Genomic DNA, 22,137 nt, shown 5'->3' on the forward strand with positions numbered 1-22,137 from the left:
TTTCAGAACATCTGCAATCTGGATTTGGGTAAAGGAGAACCTGGAGAGGCTTGGGCGAGGAGCTGCGGGGGGGGCGGAGCTGTTGGCCGAGGTTGAAGTAGCCAGGCGGAAGGCATGGCCAGCCGTTGAGAAATGCTTATTGAAGTTTTCGATAATCATGGATTTATCAGTGGTGACCGTGTTACCTAGCCTCAGTGCAGTGGGCAGCTGGGAGGAGGTGCTCTTGTTCTCCATGGACTTCACAGTGTCCCAGAACTTTTTGGAGTTGGAGCTACAGGATGCAAACTTCTGCCTGAAGAAGCTGGCCTTAGCTTTCCTGACTGACTGCGTGTATTGGTTCCGGACTTCCCTGAACAGTTGCATATCACAGGGACTATTCGATGCTATTGCAGTCCGCCACAGGATGTTTTTGTGCTGGTCGAGGGCAGTCAGGTCTGGGGTGAACCAAGGGCTGTATCTGTACAAATACGTTGGGGAGAGTACCTATGTGTGTGTGTGTGTGTGTGTGTGTGTGTGTGTGTGTGTGTGTGTGTGTGTGTGTGTGTGCGTGTGCGTGTGTGCGTGCGTGGTTGCATGTGTTAGTGCATGTTTGTGTTTGTGCTCCAAAGTCAAGTCCAGCTCAGCAGCAATACGAGTGCTATCAGCGTTAGCTCTGCCCTTTGACCCCGCCCCCCCTCCCCACCCGCTATAGCTCTGGGTCAGAGTCCAGCAATGCCTCATTCATGGGGCCCTCGTCATGTGACAGGGGTTACGTAACAGGCAACAGCTCTATGGCATTCCTGCTCTGGCAAATAGTGTAATGGAGCTACAGTATATGTTTTAAAGGCACACTCGGGTCAAGTAACTTCCTCCTAGAGAGCAAATGGGTGTTCAGGGTTTTGCTCCAGCCCTACTTTAACACAGCTAATTCTATCTATCTGGTCCACAGCATCAGGGCAGTGAGAAGAGGGGCAACCACCCTGCCAGCATGAGGCAGCCACTGGGACCAGACAGGTAATATCACCGGCTATATCAATGTTCAACCCACCAGGCAATCAGGAGTTGGAGTGCTGACTTAGGATCAGTTTGGCCTTTTAGATACCAATGCATGAGATTATATGGACATGGGGACCTGATCCTAGATCAGACTCTGGATACATAACGGCCCCTGCTCTACATCTAGGGTCTACTGAGAAAAGCCAGTGAGAGCATTTGAACGAGGCACGAAGACAGTCGATCACTTAACCCAGTGAATACAGGCATTATTACCCTCCTTCTAAAAGGGTACTGACATTGACTGACAGTGAAGAGACTTCCCTGCACAGACATACTGGCTCAACACTGAGCCTGCTGACAGTACAGTTTCTACATTGTGATAGGTGTTGCTTCGTAGACACATTTGTTTGTTGTCTTTGGCTGTAGATTGACTATGAGAGGAACGTCGGATACAGAAAGCTAACAGTGGGACTGTGTTCAGGAAATACCCACCAGCACAGCGGTGCCTGTCAGAGAAGGCCTAACATTATGCTAGCTAGCATGCTAACAGAAGAGCGTTAGAATCAATCCCCCCCACAACAGGGCCTGACAGGGAGGACCTAGCATTACGCTAGCGTAATTACACAACATATACCCAATACACACAAATCTAAGTAGGAATTCATTAAGACGATATACATATGGATGAGCGATGTCAGAATGGACTAAGATATGTAAACATTATTAAAGTGACTAGTGTTCCATTCCTTAAAGTGGCCAGTGATTCCTCGGCTATGCCTGTAGGCAGCAGCCTCAAATGTCCTAGTGTTGGCTGTTTAACAGTCTGATGGCCTTGAGATAGAAACTGTTTTTCAGTCTCTCGGTCCCTGCTTTGATGCACTTTTACTGACCTCGCCTTCTGAATGATAGCTGGGTGAACAGGCAGTGGCTTGGGTGGTTGATGTCCTTGATTATCTTTTTGGCCTTCCTGTGACATCGGGTGGTGTACGTGTCCTGGAGGGCAGGTAGTTTGCCCCTGGTAATGCGTTAGGCAGACCGCTCCACCCTCTGGAGATCCTTGCGGTTGCGGGCGGTTCAGTTGCCGTACCAGGTGGTGACACAGCCTGACAGGACGCTTTCAATTGTGCATCTGTAAGAATTTGTGAGGGTTTTAGGTGACAAGCATTTAGCCTCCTGAGGTTGAAGAGGCTCTGTTTCACATTCTTCACCACACTGTCTGTGTGGGTGGTCCATTTCAGTTTGTCAGTGATGTGTACGCCAAGGAACTTGGAAGCTTTCCACCTTCTCCACTGCGGTCCCATCGATGTAGATAAGGGGGAGCTCCCTCTGCTGTTTCCTGAAGTCAACGATCATCTCCTTTGTTTTGTTGATGTTTAGCGAGAGGTTGTTTTCCAGGCACTCCCAGGGCCCTCACCTCCTCCTTATAGGCTGTCCCATCATTGTTGGTAATCAGGCCTACTACTGTTGTGTCGTCTGCAAACTTGATGATTCAGTTGGAGGCGTGCTTGGTCACGCAGTCATGGGTGAACAAGGAGTACAGGAGGGGGCTGAGCACACAACCTTGTGGGGCCCCAGTGTTGAGGATCAGCGGAGTGGAGGTGATGTTTCCTATCTTCATCACCTGGGAGGGGGGGGGGTGTAGTCAATGAACTGCATTCTTACATTGTTATTCCTCTTGTCCAGATGGGATAGGGTAGTGTGCAGAGTGATGGCGATTGCATCGTCTGTGGATCTATTGGGGCGGTAAGCAAATTGAAGTGGGTCTAGGGTGAAGTGGGTCTATTACCAACCAGTCTGTCGAGCAACAGGCTTCAATTCCTCTTCACCTCCCTCATTTATCCTGTATCGCTGACGACGAACCCTCATCTCTGTCTCTCCTCCTTCAGGGAAAAGGGGAAGAAAGCATACTTGGCGGCGAATGGGAGCATGGTGCCACCAGCCTCTCAGCGAGTGCGACAGTCGACAGGGAAAGGTGGGTATCGATGGAGATGATTTTGCCCTGATATTCTTCCTAAAGCTCTGAAATGGCTTGATGTTTTTTGTTGTTGTTGTTTGGAGGAAAAGGCTTAAGCGACAGTCTCACCAGAAGTGGGCGGAGCAAGCAGAGCGAGGCGGGGGGAGCAAGCAGAGCGAGGCGGGCAGAGCGAGGCGGGCAGAGCGAGGCGGGCGGAGCAAGCAGAGCAGGGCGGAGCAAGCAGAGCAGGGCGGAGCAAGCAGAGCGAGGCGGGGGGAGCAAGCAGAGCGAGGCGGGCGGAGCAAGCAGAGCGAGGCGGGCGGAGCAAGCAGAGCAGGGCGGAGCAAGCAGAGCGAGGCGGGAGGAAAGGGACGGGACAGGCAGAGCAGGGACTGTATGCTAGCAGGATAGTCCATATCTCCAATGTTTCCATCAGTGGATGAATTGGTCTAATCGAACCTAGCTAACTCTTCCAATTAAAAGGAGCTAGAAGAAAGTGATTAATAACAAAAAATATATATTATTTTGTGTGACTACAGCGCCAACGATTTAACCCAAAAATAGAAACACAATCTAATTGAGCGAGGCTTCGGTTGGGTCATTATAAGAGGCTTCGGTTGGGTCATTATAAGATGATTCGGTTGGGTCATTATAAGAGGATTTGGTTGGGTCATTATCAGAGGCTTTGGTTGGGTCATTATCAGAGGCTTTGGTTGGGTCATTATCAGAGGCTTCGGTTGGGTCATTATAAGAGGATTCGGTTGGGTCATTATAAGAGGATTCGGTTGGGTCATTATAAGAGGATTCGGTTGGGTCATTATAAGAGGATTCGGTTGGGTCATTATAAGAGGCTTCGGTTGGGTCATTATAAGAGGCTTCGGTTGGGTCATTATCAGAGGCTTCGGTTGAGTCATTATCAGAGGCTTCGGTTGGGTCATTATAAGAGGATTCGGTTGGGTCATTATCAGAGGCTTCGGTTGGGTCATTATCAGAGGCTTCGGTTGGGTCATTATCAGAGGCTTCGGTTGGGTCATTATCAGAGGCTTCGGTTGGGTCATTATAAGAGGCTTCGGTTGGGTCATTATAAGAGGCTTCGGTTGGGTCATTATAAGAGGATTCGGTTGGGTCATTATAAGAGGATTCGGTTGGGTCATTATAAGAGGCTTCGGTTGGGTCATTATAAGAGGCTTCGGTTGGGTCATTATAAGAGGCTTCGGTTGGGTCATTATAAGAGACTTCGGTTGGGTCATTATAAGAGGCTTCGGTTGGGTCATTATAAGAGGCTTCGGTTGGGTCATTATAAGAGGCTTCGGTTGGGTCATTATCAGAGGCTTCGGTTGGGTCATTATCAGAGGCTTCGGTTGGGTCATTATCAGAGGATTCGGTTGGGTCATTATAAGAGGATTCGGTTAGGTCATTATCAGAGGATTCGGTTGGGTCATTATCAGAGTCTTCGGTTGGGTCATTATAAGAGGATTCGGTTGGGTCATTATAAGAGGATTCGGTTGGGTCATTATAATTCAAAACAATGCTTTCTAAAATAAATCATACACACTTTACACGCTCGCCATTGGTGAGTTTAGGTTTTACTACTTGTAGTAACTACATTCAACCAACAGAGAGCAATGTTGTACAAGTTTATAAGGCATAGCTTTTCAGTCAACATCTGATCTGCTTATCTGTGTGTCTCAGTCATACGCATATGCCTTCAGGTTGATTTGATGTAAATCAAAGGTTTGCAAATCATATTTGAACTAAATCTAATTGAATGAATGTTGGGGTTGTATTTGTGTCTAGACGGAGACTCCAGTCAGGAGGTATACGGCGAAACCTCGTCTGAGAGCTACAGCTCGGCCTTCAGCCCCCAGCACCACGAACCAGAGAGCCTGGACAGCGAGGACGAAAAGGATAAAGGTGAGACAGACACATATACCATGATTAGATTTTGGGCTTGTCTTATTTTTGGGACATCACTAAGACTTTTGTTCTCCCTCTCTATCCCTCTCGCTCGCTCTCTCTTTCATTCTCTCCCTCTTTCTCGCGCTCTCTCTTTCATTCTCTCCCTCTCTCTCTATCCCTCTCTCTCGTTCTCTCTTTCATTCTCTCCCTCTCTCTCCCTCTCTATCCCTCTCTCTCGCTCTCTCTTTAATTCTCTCTCGCTTTCATTCTCTCACTCTCTCTCGCTCTCACCCTCACCCAGATACGGACAGTACCCAGGGCCCAGCGGACTCCTTCTTTCCCTGGCAGGAGGTTGCCGGTGGGGCCATGCCCACCATCCACCACCTGGTCTCTGCCAAGCCTGTTGGGGAGCCCCCCAGCCTTGACTATCCCCCAAACACCTTCATGCACACCCTGCCCTGCATATTGCCCAACGGTGCACTACCTGTCGATGCCCCTCTGCCAGTCATGCCCCCCCACCAGGTGGCAGCTGCCCTGGTAGACAACAAGGTGGTCGGAGGGCTGATCATGCAGGTGCCCCTGGTCCTCCAAGAGCCTACGTCCACCACCGTGCCAGTTCCCGTGCCAGGGGATCCAGAGCAGAGGGATGCCCCTGCTGCAGTGCCCATGGTACTCCCAGGGTTTGGCTCCCTAGCCCTGGGCTTACACTCCCCTGGCAGCCCTGCCCTGCAGCTCCCGGTCCAGCACTTCAAGACAGCCCCTCCACAGACCACTGCCAGCTCTGAGGGTGTCACCACCCTCCCTGCCCACCAGCCCCTGGTGGAAGCTATAAGTGTCATCACCCCTGGTCCGCCCTATGCCTCACCCCTGCAGCCTGCCTACTCCAACCCAGACCCTGCCGCCCCCCTAACCCCATCCGTACCCCTGGGGGACCTTAGCATCCCTCACATCAAGCACCCAGATGTGTCCCTTTTCTCGGGCCTGCCCTCCCTGTACACTATGGCTCCCATCCCCACTTCCGTCATGGCCACACTAGGGGTAGCGCCTTCCCCTGGACAGGTTCAGGCGGTGGTGCCCCCGTCCGTACCCACCCACAACCCCAGCCCAGCGCCCGGCTCAACCCAGACCGACTCCACCTCCTACGTCAACAGCACCAGTAACTCCGTCGCCCAGCAACAGGCGCAACCACAACAACAACAACAGCAGCAGCAGACAACTCACCAGGAACAGGCCATGTGCTGCGGGGCGTGCGGTTGCCGAGGCGGCTGCGGCAACAGCCGTACAGCGCCATCGTTTTTCTTTCCCCACCAGATGGCGCCACGGCAGGTGTTTGGTGCGCCGCCCATCTTCCAGCTCACGTCCCTGTGCGCCAGCAACTACCTCAACCAGCCGCCCCCGCAAAGCAACGGCCAGGCCCAGCTGACATTCTTCCCCCCCGCCCCTTACGCTGGCCAGACCCTGCTGCACACCCATTCTGACCATGTACTGGGCACCCAGCTAGGCTATAGCCTCCAACAGATGGTGTCGCCCTTCAACCGTTTCTACCCGCACATGTACCCCTCCAGCGTGGGTATGGTGCCCGGTTCGGGAGGTGGCGGAGGGGCCCTGGGGGGAGCGGTCGGCGTCAACAAGAACAACGGCAACGTCTCCTGCTACAACTGTGGGGTCAGTGGGCACTACGCACAGGACTGCAAACAGCCCTCTGTTGATTCATCACAGCAAGGTAATAACGCCACGGCCAGGGGCCTCTTCAGATGGACCCATTCGGCCCCTCAGCCCGCTCTTACTCTCTATCACATACCAGTGCTTTATAACCCTACACCCACCCACACAGAGGGTACCCTTGACCAAGTTTGGGAAGGCACACCTTTGCAGTAACCCTCCCCACCTCCATTGGCAGGACTTATTTACAGCCAGGAGCTGCTGTTAAAGTGCTCTCACTCATCTCAGGAGATCTGTGGACGTTTTTCTCTCAAAACTCTCTCTTAGCAGTTAAAAATGAAAAGAAAAATCCCAACCGCTCAGGTGCATTTTGGGAATTCATCTCAGTGGTTTCTTGTCTCTTTGCTTAATTTTTCGGAGGTTATTTTAATCCTCCCATTTTGTATTGTCTTCTTTGTTCCACTGACGCCGTCCCCTCTCTGTTTTTCAGGCAGCTTTCGGCTGAAGTACGCCGCCTCCCACTCTTCAGAAGGACTAGACAACGCCAGCTGAACACGTCTTTTCGTTCCGTCATCTGGTTCCTTGTCACGAGCGGTCCAAGAGAACCCTCCGTTTCAAGAGGGTTTCACTCTGATGTTTCTCAGTCATTGTCATTGTTGGTTTGACCTTTTTAAAGAGCGTGTGTGAGGAGGGTCCTGAGTACTTGTGGCGGAGACGTCCTCTACGTCCCCGTCACAGCTGAGAGTGAAGCTGTCTTGTTTCCATAGAGACGCACCCCCCCCCCACTGATCCCTTAGAGGCTTTTGGTATTTTGCACTGAAAACTGGCACAAGACAGCAAGCAGCTCGTGTTCACTAACTTGTTTTTGATATTAGAGTGTGGGAGCTTGGGAAAATGACACCACGTCTCTTAGAGTATGGGAGCTTGGGAAATGACACCACGTCTCTTAGAGTATGGGAGCTTGGTAAATGACACCACGTATTTTAGAGTGTGTGAGCTTGGGAAAATGACACCACATATTTTAGAGTGTGGGAGCTTGGGAAAATGACACCACGTATTTTAGAGTGTGTGAGCTTGGGAAAATGACACCACATATTTTAGAGTGTGGGAGCTTGGGAAAATGACCCCACGTCTCTTAGTGTATGGGAGCTTGGGAAATGACACCACGTCTCTTAGAGTGTGTGAGCTTGGGAAAATGACACCACGTATTTTAGAGTATGGGAGCTTGGGAAAATGACACCACGTATTTTAGAGTGTGGGAGCTTGGGAAAATGACACCACATATTTTAGAGTGTGTGAGCTTGGGAAATGACACCACGTCTCTTAGAGTATGGGAGCTTGGGAAATGACACCACGTCTCTTAGTGTATGGGAGCTTGGTAAATGACACCATGTCTCTTAGAGTGTGTGAGCTCGGGAAATGATTTTGTTTTCTGAATACATGGGGATTCTGCGTGATCTCGATTAAAGAGTTTCCTATACTTCATTTTTACAGCGGTATATTTATGCCTCCTTATTGTTATTGGACGAGGATTCGAATGGTTTAACTGTACAACTACGAAAGATGAGTACAAACAAAAAAGTTAATGTAAAAAAAATAAAAAGCTGGTATTATTTTAAAAATATTTTTTGCTCCAGTGTTTATGAATGTACAACATATTTCTTTGTTTTTTTAATGTAAGGAATCTGGCAGTATCAAAACATGTTTATTAAATCATTTGCCACTTGATAATAATGTGAAGCATAATGAGTAAGACATTTTTAATCATCATGTTTGTCATGTTGAAGTTAAATGCTGCTGGGTGTTTATTTTAGTTATAATCTTTGACAAAATGCACTACAACTACCAGGAATTCTGAAGTTTCTCAAGTGCACTGAAGCAGTTCTAGAAGAACTAGAGCCAGATGTTATTGCAACAGTGAAGCTCTGACAATATACACTGTTGTCCCTACATCCAGTATTCTCTGACCTGACCTGCAGAGTCGGGGCCACTATTTGGCTATTGATAACACTGTTCTCCTCTGAAAATAACTATATTTTCTTTGAGCCATTTCTACAGGACTGTGGTGGCCAAGGCAGATATCATGTAACTTTTCTGGAGATTCATTATATTTATTCCCACTTCTTCATTTAAAATGCAGCTGTGAGATCTAACTGTATGGCATATGTTTGGTACATTGGTAAATGTACATCAAAGAAATATGCACATACACACTACGAATTGTGTGTGTTTTCATGTGGAGTATGAACACGATTAGCGTGAGCACTAATGGAGGTGTCTGACTGGAGTTGTTTGGGGTATCAGGATCAGTAGCTTTCCAGGGATTGATAAAAAATATTTTAAAAAGTGAAAATAACCAAACTGCAAAGCATTCCAGTAGACTAAATCTGATCTTTCTTGGTCCTCCCCATTGTTTAAAGTGAAAGACAGACATTTTATGGCAGTCTGGAATCTTTAGCCCGCTCTGATTTTTTTCACTGATATACAAAATGCAAAGAATTCAATACATCTGTTTGATTCCCCCCGTATGTGTAGGTGAAAGGCAGGAAATATATGGTACTTCTGCCTGTAACTGGGGGGGGGGGGGGGCAAGTGATCATAATCTTCGGGTAAACCAAATAAAAATGCTCTTGACTTACCCTAATGGGCAAGTGCCTTTTCAGACCTTAAAGTCAATCCTTGCCTTCTCAGACTTGAGAGAATTCTCAATGATTTAGAACTCTTTCATGTCTGTCTTAAGATTTGGGGTCTACAAGTTGTAAAAGATGTGCATGTACAGTGGGGAGAACAAGTATTTGTCCCCTTTGCAGAAAAGCATCCCCAAAGAATGATGTTTCCACCTCCATGCTTCACGGTTGGGATGGTGTTCTTGGGGTTGTACTCATCCTTCTTCTTCCTCCAAACACGGCGAGTGGAGTTTAGACCAAAAAGCTCTATTTTTGTCTCATCAGACCATATGACCTTCTCCCATTCCTCCTCTGGATCATCCAGATGGTCATTGGCAAAGTATTTGATCACCTACCAACCAGTAAGAATTCCGTCTCTCACAGACCTGTTAGTTTTTCTTTAAGAAGTCCTCCTGTTCTCCACTCATTACCTGTATTAACTGCACATGCCGTGTAGTTCTGGGCTGATCCCTCACCGTCATGCAATAAAATGCACATTTAATTACTTAAAAATCATACAATGTGATTTTCTGGATTTTTGTTTTAGATTCCGGCTCTCACAGTTGAAGTGTACCTATGATAAAAAATCACAGACCTCTACATGCTTTGTCAGTAGGAAAACCTGCAAAATCGGCAGTGTATCAAATACTTGTTCTCCCCACTGTGTATATTACACTTGTGCATACGGAGTACACACTCATTTGTTGATATGATAAGTTTTGTCAATTTTCATTAATAGCCACACTTTCCCTCCAAAAACATGATTAAAAAGCTGCCCCCCCCCCCCCTAAATCTCTTCGGTTTGATTTGACGGAAGCAGATATTTCTTACATGTACCTAAAATGTTGAAGCAAACTTGGAATTTGATTCAAAAACGGGGTGGACATGTGTTGAACACAGGGGAAAGAAAACATCTGGACAGAATTGTATGGATGATTGAAGAACCATGTGAGGTCGGAGGACGATTGTACATATGAACCTGCCAGTTAAACTTGTTAAACTTTCCCGGTTAAAAAAGGCTGTACTGTATGGGGTACACTCACTGTTACCTTCGGGTGTATGTTTACTGTACTCTTTATGTAAATGTTATTGTACTGGAAATGTCAAATATATTTCTAAAACGAATTGGGTTTTTATGCAAATTGTTGATCTGTTTTCCTTGAATTAACAGCAATAAATACAAAATAATTATTCTTGTTTATTTCACTCTGTGTATATTTAGACCATACACTGCTTGGATGTCGTTTTTTACTTCATAGTACTGTACATTCGTTTGATCCAGTTGGTTTGCCGTAGTAGTCAGCTGAAAATAATTGAAAAGCGCACTTTGACAGGCCACCGTGTGTGTCTGCAGTTAATTGTTTAATAGATGGTTCCCTGGAACGTGTCTGTAGAAAACCACCTGTCTGGAAAAGGACCACCTGACATTCACAAATAACCAGTCTTTGGTGAGTAGCTGCTATATACTATTTCCCCCAATCAACTGGTGACGGTGCTGAACATATTTTAGGAAGGTTTACTCTGTTGATCTGGACAACTTTCTGTTGAAGTTACGATTAGCTACGACTTTTTGTCTTGTTTAATTGGTGAATTACTTGCCGATTTACTTAACATAACTATTGATGTCTGCTTGGCTACCTGGACGTGATCAAACATTTGGCCACCGCTCAAATCAGGAGAATAGCATAAATGTAACATCAGAGAGGACGGGACATTTTATCATTTAGGTGTAACGTTAACTAGCTGCTTTCTGTTTGTTTGTTTTTTTTGCGTACTTTTTTCAAAAGTAACATCCGCATTAGATGGATAATTGCGTCCCATTCATTGACTGGTCTGTTTCACTGATACTAACACGTTTCACTTTTCTTTCCAAGTTCTGCCTGCCTTCCTCTCCCACCAGTTACAATGGCAGCCGTGTCTGTAGCCAATACTAACTTCACCCTGGCGTTGTTCAAGAAGATCACCGAGAAGAACAAGAAGGGAAATGTTTTGTACTCTCCTCTCAGCATCTCCGCTGCCCTCGCCATGGTTTTTCTGGGTGCCAGGGGCAACACTGCTACTCAGATGTCAGAGGTGAGTCCGTGTGACCCGTTTTATTTTCGTTGTTCCGTCGATACGACACACTGTAAAACCGTAGTTATCCTGTATGACTCGGTGGAGTATGGCCCTTGTAACGCCAGGACTTTGGCTTTGTTTACCATGACCAACTACACAAAATGTATACACACATAACATGTACATCACTTTGGGTTAAAACTTCTGCTAAATGGCAACAACAACAAAATTAACATATAGTACCAGTCATGTTTGTGCTATCTAATTAGGACAACGTAGCTTAAAATGACATCAAATTGATTTAGAAATCCAGTGTATACATTGTTAATGACTATTGTAGCTGGAAACGTATTTTTTATTTATTAAAATGTACGGCTATGTAGACATTCTATAACGAGGCCCATTATCAGCAACCATCACTCCGGTGTTCCAATGGCACGTTGTGTTAGCTAATCCAAGTGTGTCATTTTTAAAAGGCTAACTGATCATTTAGAAAACCCTTTTGGCGTTATGTTAGCACAACTGAAAACTGTTGGTCTGATTTTAAAGAAGCAGTAAAACTGGCCTTTGGGCAAGTTGAGTATCTGGACCATCAGCATTTATGGGTTTGATTACAGGCTCAAAATGGCCAGAAACAAAGACTTTTCTAATGCATTTCGTCAGTCTATTCTTGTTTCTGAGAAACGAAGGCCAGGTGAGAAATGTATTTATTTTTATATAATATATATATATATCTCTCTCTCTTATCCAACTATCTTGTCCTATTTAGATGGCACATTTCCAGTGTTGTGGTACAGGAATGAATAGACTACAGTTACATTATGTTGGCTACATCTACAACATTTACATTATGTTGGCTACATCTACAACATTTACATTATGTTGGCTACATCTACAACATTTACATTATGTTGGCTACATCTACAACATTTACATTATGTTGGCTACGGCTACAACATTTACATTATGTTGGCTACGGCTACAACATTTACATTATGTTGGCTACGGCTACAACATTTACATTATGTTGGCTACGGCTACAACATTTACATTATGTTGGCTACGGCTACAACATTTACATTATGTTGGCTACGGCTACAACATTTACATTATGTTGGCTACGGCTACAACATTTACATTATGTTGGCTACGGCTACAACATTTACATTATGTTGGCTACGGCTACAACATTTACATTATGTTGGCTACGGCTACAACATTTACATTATGTTGGCTACGGCTACAACATTTACATTATGTTGGCTACGGCTACAACATTTACATTATGTTGGCTACGGCTACAACATTTACATTATGTTGGCTACGGCTACAACATTTACATTATGTTGGCTACGGCTACAACATTTACATTATGTTGGCTACGGCTACAACATTTACATTATGTTGGCTACGGCTACAACATTTACATTATGTTGGCTACGGCTACAACATTTACATTATGTTGGCTACGGCTACAACATTTACATTATGTTGGCTACGGCTACAACATTTACATTATGTTGGCTACGGCTACAACATTTACATTATGTTGGCTACGGCTACAACATTTACATTATGTTGGCTACGGCTACAACATTTACATTATGTTGGCTACGGCTACAACATTTACATTATGTTGGCTACGGCTACAACATCTACATTATGTTGGCTACATCTACATTATGTTGGCTACATCTACATCTACAACAACTACATTATGTTGGCTACAACATCACACACACATACAGTACCAGTCAACAGTTTGGACACTTATCCATTCAAGGGTTTTTATTTGTACTATTTTCTACATTGTAAAATAACAGTGAAGGCATCAAACTAAACATGGACTTTACATGTGTTTAAAAAAAAATATGTTTTATATTTTTGTTCAATGTGTTTGATGAAAATAGTTTGGACTGTTCACTAGCAACAAAGATTGGATAATGGTGGCTAGCATTTGACTTGTCATATCGTCCTGTCTGTTATAGTTCTTCACCCTATATCGTCTCAACTTCCGTCAATTAATAAAAAATCGGAGAAATTAAAGGCTCTACGTGAGTTATCCCTTACGTTCACTGGAAAGGTTTTTCCCACAGGTTTTCTGGGATGAATAGGCGTGGCTGACATGGCTAACCTATCCATGATGTCCTTGTCATCTGATCTATAAAATGAAGGTTATTGGTCAGCCCTACACACTGCCTTTTACTGTGGCAACATGGAGGGTAATGTAGTTGTATATATTGTGAGGTAATATCTCATCAGGCTCTCGGCTCTTCCTATTTGTTTTAGACTAGGTTGTAGCCATGACAGGAAAACAAGGGTTGCAATATTAGAGGGCGAGGCCCTGACATGAACAAACGGGGGGGAAAGCTACTTAGTCTATGTTCAGTTCATGCAATCCCTACCTCTAGTGATGCAAGCAAGATCGGTGGTGTGAAGTTTAAGGTCATTAAAATGAGTCTCAAGTAAGTGATGGTGGGACACTAATGATGCTTTCCTGTTGAGTAATGTTCACAGAACAAATATGGCAGGGGTGGTCTCAATTTCCTGTCAAGGACTCAACACTACAAGTGTCATTCCACCCACTTCGATGTCCGCTGGGTCTCTGTCCCGCTGATGTCTCCTGGGTCTCTGCTTTGCCGACGCACACAAACCTAAAGAGGCTAAAGCCTTCGGTCCGGCTGGCGCCTAGCCAGACACGGCTAAGCAAAACGAACGTGTGCTCGCACACTACTTTAAGAAACCTTTTTAATAAGACCTTCTCTTGCAAAACTAGAACAAAAGCTAGTCCATTGTGATATGCTACAGCCAATCATTGATGGGTATAAATCTATACAGCTACATTATGGAATGTTTGTCACTCTGTATCATATCAACAATATCGCAATATTATTTTGTGCTAGTTGGCTATACCTGCACAAACTTTTTTTTTTCATAACTTGTTTCTTTTATTTAGGGAGCTAATTAGTGTTCTGCTTTTTTTTTTTTCATTTCCATAACTGATCAACCTTGTTTTCTCATGGCTTTCTGCAGCCGACATGCAATAGGTTTGGACCGTCATCTCGCAATAAATCAGAATTGAATCACTATATATTGTATCGGCAGATAAGTATTGTAATAATATGGTGAGGTCCCTCAATATGGTGAGGTCTCTCAGTATGGTGATAATATGGTGTGTTGATGTTCCTCAGTATAGTCCTTGGTAATTCCCAGCTCTAGTAGCCTTTATACACTTCCTAAAAATAGTCCGAATTAAACTATGATAATTCAAGAAATCTGTCATTAATTTAGTCGTTAAGTCGTAGGGATCTTAGTCATTACATTTTACATCCAACTTAGATGTTTGGTGCAGTATTTCTCAAGTGAGTGTGCATGAAAACGAATTGTCTGTCATTGAATGGCAACAAACACTTCAGTAGGGATTCAATGTTGACCAATCGGCGAAGGGGTGTGGGCTTCGGCTGCCCCAAGAAAACAATGTGCATGAACCGCCGAAAAACCCCTTACCAAAGACCAACAAGACCGTCACAAAATGTTGTCATTTTAATATATGCACAAACTGTTTGGGATGGGAAGCATTCTGACTTCTTAACCTGAACTCCACATAAAGAGCCCCAGCTTCTGCTGATTCTGGTGGTGTTTATCCCTGTATATAGTAAGGAATGAGTAACCTAGGGGGTTCAAAGGCTGTCCGCTAGATACTGTTGCGCTTTTGGTGAGGTAGTCGCAGTTTGTAGAAAAACTTTTGGACTGTTGTAAAAAAATATATATATATATATATATATAGATAAAAATAAACGTTTTTCAAAGGAATGAAACTGGGAGGGACCTCTACCTACCTGAATTTGTCCAATAGAAACTTGTTTACGTTGCAAAGCGTTTTCAGTTTGTCGTAAACTGTTTCCGTTTCAACAATGTTTTGCTACTGTGTGACTATTGAATACACCCCTGCTGGGAACACGGTACTACTGCAGGTGGTTTTATTTATGGGATATTCACCCTATACACATGTAGCAGCAGCTCCTGTGTATATCGCCTCGCTATTGTTACTCTACTTTTATCATTAACTGCATTGTTGATTTATGGGCTTGTAAGTAGGTGTTTCACAACACCTGTTGTATTTGGCACATGTGACAAATACAATTTTATTTGAGACTGGAGGGAATACTAGTTTATTTTCTCAAGGTTTCAATGTGTTATTTTTTATTTTTTATAATTGTTGATAAGGAAATATAAACGGGAAGTTCTGGTCACAAACCAATCATTTTGAAATAGTTCAGCAACACGAATGTAATCTGGGCTTGTCTAAGTGACAAATGGATGTCACAGGAAGATTCAACCACAATGTCACATTAGGTACATGTAAATGATTTTTTTTGTTGGGGTCCCCCCCCCCTACTTTTGTCACTAGACGATGTGCTTCAACAAAGCTACGGGTGACATCCATGTTAGCTTCGGCAAACTCATTCATGACCTGAACCTGCAGGGAGCCCCATACTCACTGAGCCTGGCCAATCGCCTGTACGGAGAACAGTCTTACCAGTTTGTTGAGGTAACGTCCACAATGTGGAGTAAGTGTTGCATCTCAAATTCATTTTTCTTTCTGAAATGACCCCCAATGACTATTAGAAAGTCATTATGCAAAGAGGTAAAGCACACTAGCAATTTCCAGGATGTCCTATACATTCTATGACGAACTGTACATAGTCTAGTCCATTGTAGACGAGACTCTTTATTTTGCGTACTAAGGGGTTTATAAAGTTAGGATATTGACTGTCTTAATCCTCTTACGTCTGTGGTAAATGTGACAGACTTTCAACGGGGACACCAAGAAGCACTACAATGCTGAGCTGGAGGCTGTGGACTTCAAGTCCAACGCGGAGGCTTCTAGAAAGAACATTAATGCTTGGGTGGAGAAGCAGACCTCTGGTGAATAGAGGCCAAAAGCTGTCTCCATCTGCACAAAAACATTAACTTTTCTTTAAAATAATAATTAACAGCCTATGTATTGATATTATTCACTAAAATGTTTAACTATTCTCATTCGGGGTGTAAAAATCTTTAAGGGACCACTAGATTGAGAATACATTTATTTCCTCCATTAGGTGTCCTTGATGCATCTGCTGTTTGCAACAAAGCTGTAGAAGAAGAAAGTAATTATCACCTCTAGTCTCTGTATTTTTGTTGTAGAGAAAATAAAGGACCTGTTGCCGGAGGGGGTTGTCGACCACCTGACCAGACTGGTGTTGGTGAACGCCATCTACTTCAAAGGTAACTGGTGTAAGAAGTTCAAGGAGGCCAGCACCAGTGATGGTCAGTTCAAACTGAACAAGGTACCAACCAACCTGACAAAAATAACCTATTGTTCTAATGGCTGTAGTTAGCACCCCCTGGTGGCTGTAGTTAGCACCCCCTGGTGGCTGTAGTTAGCACCCCCTGGTGGCTGTAGTTAGCACCCCCTGGTGGCTGTAGTTAGCACCCCCTGGTGGCTGTAGTTAGCACCCCCTGGTGGCTGTAGTTAGCACCCCCTGGTGGCTGTAGTTAGCACCCCCTGGTGGCTGTAGTTAGCACCCCCTGGTGGCTGTAGTTAGCACCCCCTGGTGGCTGTAGTTAGCACCCCCTGGTGGCTGTAGTTAGCACCCCCTGGTGGCTGTAGTTAGCACCCCCTGGTGGCTGTAGTTAGCACCCCCTGGTGGCTGTAGTTAGCACCCCCTGGTGGCTGTAGTTAGCACCCCCTGGTGGCTGTAGTTAGCACCCCCTGGTGGCTGTAGTTAGCACCCCCTGGTGGCTGTAGTTAGCACCCCCTGTGATCATTCATCATGAGTCTTTAGAGTTGCGCTTCTAAGGCAAAAGAGGTGACTTTCACCAAACCACATATTTATTTTTATAATATTTTTATTTATTTACCATGTGTAGCTTGATTCACTTTCATGACAATCAATGAGTAACTTTTGCAACCATGGTAATTTGTGACTACACAATAATTTGACACCACCTTTCATTGGATCCAGAATGAGTGTAAGCCAGTGAAAATGATGTGTCAGACGGCCAAGTTCCCCCTAGCCTTCATCCCTGAGGCCAACTGCCAGATCCTGTGTCTGCAATACGAGGGGAACGAACTGAGCATGTTCATCATACTCCCCAACGACATGGAGGACCACGTCACTGGTCTGCAGAAGGTAGGACATGTTTACTCCGTCAGCAACATGGGGTTTGTGGCCTAAAACAATACAGGTAACTGCACGGCAAATACCTGCATTATGGTAATTAGAGGGTTATCTCAAACCAAAATCAGTCTGTCATTCTCATATTTTTAGAAGTGTCAGTCATGACTGCTCCCCCCCCCCCCCAAAAAAAAAAAACACAGCTGGAGAAGCTGCTGACCTATGAGAAAATTGTGGCGTGGACCAGGCCTGACATGATGGACACAGTGGAGGTTCAGGTGGGCCTGCCTAAGTTCAAGCTGGAGGAGACCCTTGACCTGAAGGACTTGCTGATCAGCATGGGCATGACGGACGCCTTCGACCTCTCAAAGGGAGACTTCTCTGGCTTGTCACCCAGCAACGACTTGGAGCTGTCCGAGGTGGTGCACAGGGCCTTTGTGGAGGTCAACGAGGAGGGCACAGAGGCGGCGAGTGCCACGGCCGCCATTATGGGGATGCGCTGTGCCTTGAGGACCCCCAAATTTGTGGCCGACCACCCCTTTCTCTTCTTCATCAGCCACAACACCGAGAGCATTCTGTTCTATGGTCGCTACTGCTCCCCTTAGGAGCTTTAGTAAATGGGACATTCCACTTGGGTATTAAAGAGATGTATATTACGGAAGCTGCTACATCAGCATCTGTGCTTGGTGATCTTTGTCCCCAAAAAAATGATGTGTTGAGTATATTTGTGGTGAAATGATGTTTTGAGGAATTTTCTTACTGGTATGATGTATATTTTTACCTTACCATGATCAATGTTTGTCTCTTCTGACCACCTAATTCAAATACCATTATCCTCAAACGTGTTTTTGTACTTTTCGTTTTGCTTACGAACTCCTAGTCTTCTGATTTGAATACTGCTGTTCTATTCAATTAAGCAACTATGTTTACAGAATAGTAAAGAGTATATATCAACTAAAGTGTGGGTCTTGTTAGTCACACTTCCAAATCGAAGTTACTATGTATGTACAAATGATCAGTGCTATCTGGGCTCCTTTTGACATCCCTATCCTAACCACTCCCCTTTACCATAACCCTTACCGACCCATTGACAATGGGGTAGGGACATCCCAAGGACCCCGGCTAGCACAAATCTAACACTGTTATTCATGTTGGTGTATAATAAAAAGTCATATTGTCATAGAGATGCTAAGCCTACACAACAGCCCTTATTTTGAGTGTTTCTAAAATCTTCTTTGGGGGGGGGGCAAATGAATGGTAGAAAAACAATAGGAACCGTTTCCCTGTTTGAGCGCTAGGTTTTATGGGCATTATGCCTCATACTGTGGTACTCTATCTTATCGCAGCATTGGCCAACTCCTTGACCAACATGACTGACCTTCTGAACTCCACCCTCTCCACCAGTACAGTTGGCATCGTGTACTGGTTACTGATTGGTTGGGAAGATGACACCCTTTTAAAAAAATAGTAGAAAAACATCCTGGTTTACAAATAAGAACTTTTATTTCTAGTCAGTGTGAAATATTATGTTGATATAATGGCTGAGATATTTACATGCAAAAGTTTGGGGCCACTTAAATGTCCTTGTTTTTGAAAGAATCACTTTGTCCATTAAAATAACATAATTGATCAGAAATACAGTGTAGACAATGTAAATTACTATTGTAGCTGGAAACTGCTGATTTAGTGTTTTTATGAGTGTACAGAGGCCCGTTATCAGCAACCATCACTCCTGTGTTCCAAATGGCACGTTGTCTTACCTAATCCAAGTTTATCATATTAAAAGGCTAATTGATCATTAGAAAACCCTTGTTAGTACAGCTGAAAACTGTTGTGCTGATTGAATAAGCAATAAAAACAGCCTTTAGATTAGTTGAGCATCTGGAGCATCAGCATTTGTGGGTTCGATTACGCTTTCAAAATGGTCAAACAAAGAACCTTCTTTTGAAACTCGTCAGTCTATTCTTGTTCTGAGAAATGAAGGCTATTCCATGAGAAATTGCCATGAAACTGAAGATCTCAACACTGTATACTGCTCCCTTCACAGAACAGAACCTTCCTCATCTAAATATGATGAGTTTGTGACATATTTCAGAGTTAACCAACATTAGGCTGGATAATCAGCCAAGCCATACCTGATGAGAAGTTTAATCCTATCCCCTTGACCTTCAGTTTTTAATTAAGTTATTGTTATTAAGCTCTCCCTATTCACAGACATTTTCCCAACTGCACTAAAAACTGCTATGGTGAAACCCCTTCTGAAGAAAAGTAATGTAGATTCTTTAGCCCTTACTCATTTTCGGCCAACCTTACATTCTTAAGCAAACATATGGAGATATCGGTTATCAAACAGCTAAACAATTTAAGTGCCAACTATTTTTTGGGAAAAATTCCAATCTTGTTTTTTAGGCCTACCACAGCACAGAGTCAGTCTTAGTTAAAGTGGTAAATGATCCTAGAGCCAACACATATGCCAAACAGCTCTCTGTCCTTGTACTCTTGAATTTAAGTGCTGCATTCAACACTGTTGACAATGATGGATGTTTCAAATTGATTTAAATAAATAAAAATAAATTAAATTAAAAAGCTTTAAAAAAATATATATTCTTGTTGAAAAATTCGGTACACACAATCATATCTTGTGTAATTTACACATGTCAAGAAAAAAGTCTTTTCAAGGCACTACCCAGTAGTAAACTAAAGTGAATGTACATAGAAATTGAACAGGGTGCTTTTTTTTTTTTAAGTCAGAAGGTGGCAGCATTTAGCTGATGACTGAGCTGAGACAGGCTCTGTCCTCAAACAGTATCATTGAGGTGTTCATCCATGAACAAACACAACCGAAAACAAACTAATGTATTTGTAACTTTATAATTCTGCTCTATTTTTGGTATCTCCATATTAGTTGAGTCTTAAACCATGAAAGTGCGTTTATGTGATCTCAACCCCAGAAGTATATTCCTGACTGACTTTGAAGAGGTCATGAAAGAGGCACTAGGGTGTTTAAAGCTCGGTCCTTTGGGTTCTGACCATTAGCTTGAGTGACCGCTGGCAGAGGGGGGTGTGTGGGTGTGGGGGGGGGGGGGGGGGGGGGGGGGGTCAGTCAGTTGTGGCTTTGCCTAACTGGGTCATGAGTTATATACTATTGCATGCGGTGCCCTCTCTAACTGAAACCACCCAGAACATACCTAATATGTATACTGCACACACACACACGACTGTACGTCTCTTCAAGGTCTGCTAAATGGAATGTATCATTATTAGATGATGATAGCGTTCTTGTAACGATGTTCTTCCGTCGAAGGAGAGGTGGACCAATACGCAGGTTAAAGCTCATGGTTTTTTTAATAAGAAAAACTAGACTTGAACAAACTACAAAACAATAAATGTGAAAACCCAAAACCAGTCCCGTGTGGTACAAACACTGACACAGGAGGCAATCACCCACAAAACCCAACACCAAACAGGCTACCTAAATATGGTTCCCAATCAGAGACAATGACTAACACCTGCCTCTGATTGAGAAACATATCAGGCCAAACACAGAAACAGACAAACTATACGGACAACATAGAATGCCCACTCAGATCACACCCTGACCAAACAAAACATAGAAACATACAAAGCAAACTATGGTCAGGGTGTGTGACAGTTCTGCACCTCCACATCCACAAGAGCAGCCACCCCATCTAACAGTAGAGACCAATATCCTATCCCACCCCATCTAACAGTACAGACCAATAGCCTATCCCATCTAACAGTACAGACCAATAGCCTATCCCACCCCATCTAACATTACAGACCGATATCCTATCCCACCCCATCTAACAGTACAGACCAATAGCCTATCCCATCTAACAGTACAGACCAATAGCCTATCCCACCCCATCTAACAGTACGGACCAATAGCCTATCCCACCCCATCTAACAGTACAGACCAATAGCCTATCCCATCCCATCTAACAGTACAGACCAATATCCTATCCCATCTAACAGTACAGACCAATAGCCTATCCCATCCCATCTAACAGTACAGACCAATATCCTATCCCATCTAACAGTACAGACCAATATCCTATCCCATCTAACAGTACAGACCAATATCCCATCCCATCTAACATTACAGACACATTGTGTTTACCTGGTAATGAGGGCTCTATTTAAGCACGGACAGAATGTACACCGTGCAGGCCCTGGGTCGCTAGTCTCCATCTGAGGGTTGTGACATAATCTCCAAGGTGTCTGCTCATCAAGACCAATATCAATGACGGGGCAGGGAGGGGTAGTGGCGGTTGATGTGACCAATTAGAGAGCAATGTTGTGTAGGGAATAATGACTAGTGGGTGCGAACGAGTCACGCAAACCCTCACTGCAAAAAAAAACTATTTTCTGTTCATTCGTCTCCATGGATCAACCCCTCCTCTATACAGCTGTCAGGGCGCATCACAGGTACCACTTTTCACCATGCTTCTTGCTCTGGTACCGAACTGCACAGCCCCCCTCTGTCAGATACCGTGCTGCAAGTTCGCCTGCGTGCCGACAGGGATTAAACATTTAAACCTTACTTCTCTATACAGCGCATTTTACAGTCATATCACCACAAATGGGAAGTGTGTGTGTGTGTGTGTGTGTGTGTGTGTGTGTGTGTGTGTGTGTGTGTGTGTGTGTGTGTGTGTGTGTGTGTGTGTGTGTGTGTGTGTGTGTGTGTGTGTGCGCGTGTGTGTGTTTGTGGGTGTGTGTGTGTTTGTTTGTGTGTGTTTGT

At 44.4% G+C, this 22,137-nt stretch overlaps 2 protein-coding genes across 2 annotated transcripts in view; both read left to right on the plus strand.

Moving 5' to 3' along the window:
- The window catches only part of LOC109909764 (zinc finger CCHC domain-containing protein 2), an 81,673-nt gene extending 71,318 nt beyond the window's left edge, over positions 1 to 10,355 (plus strand). The window contains exons 10-14 of the mRNA XM_020508782.2: positions 929 to 993; positions 2,862 to 2,947; positions 4,727 to 4,843; positions 5,130 to 6,551; positions 6,981 to 10,355. Coding sequence (XP_020364371.2) covers positions 929 to 993; positions 2,862 to 2,947; positions 4,727 to 4,843; positions 5,130 to 6,551; positions 6,981 to 7,042 — 1,752 coding nt within the window. The 3' untranslated portion in view covers positions 7,043 to 10,355. The remainder of the gene's footprint in view (positions 1 to 928; positions 994 to 2,861; positions 2,948 to 4,726; positions 4,844 to 5,129; positions 6,552 to 6,980) is intronic.
- Positions 10,356 to 10,466: 111 nt separating this feature from the next.
- On the plus strand, positions 10,467 to 18,572 carry LOC109909767 (leukocyte elastase inhibitor). Its single transcript, XM_020508783.2, has 7 exons — positions 10,467 to 10,604; positions 11,031 to 11,229; positions 15,623 to 15,763; positions 16,023 to 16,140; positions 16,402 to 16,544; positions 17,223 to 17,390; positions 17,579 to 18,572. Exons 2-7 carry the CDS (start codon positions 11,062 to 11,064, stop codon positions 17,978 to 17,980), a joined length of 1,140 nt encoding a protein of 379 aa, XP_020364372.1. The 5' UTR covers positions 10,467 to 10,604; positions 11,031 to 11,061; the 3' UTR covers positions 17,981 to 18,572.
- The last annotated feature ends 3,565 nt before the right edge of the window (positions 18,573 to 22,137 follow it).

The sequence above is a fragment of the Oncorhynchus kisutch genome, linkage group LG18 (assembly GCF_002021735.2).
Source record: "Oncorhynchus kisutch isolate 150728-3 linkage group LG18, Okis_V2, whole genome shotgun sequence".
Taxonomy (NCBI): Eukaryota; Metazoa; Chordata; class Actinopteri; order Salmoniformes; family Salmonidae; genus Oncorhynchus; species Oncorhynchus kisutch.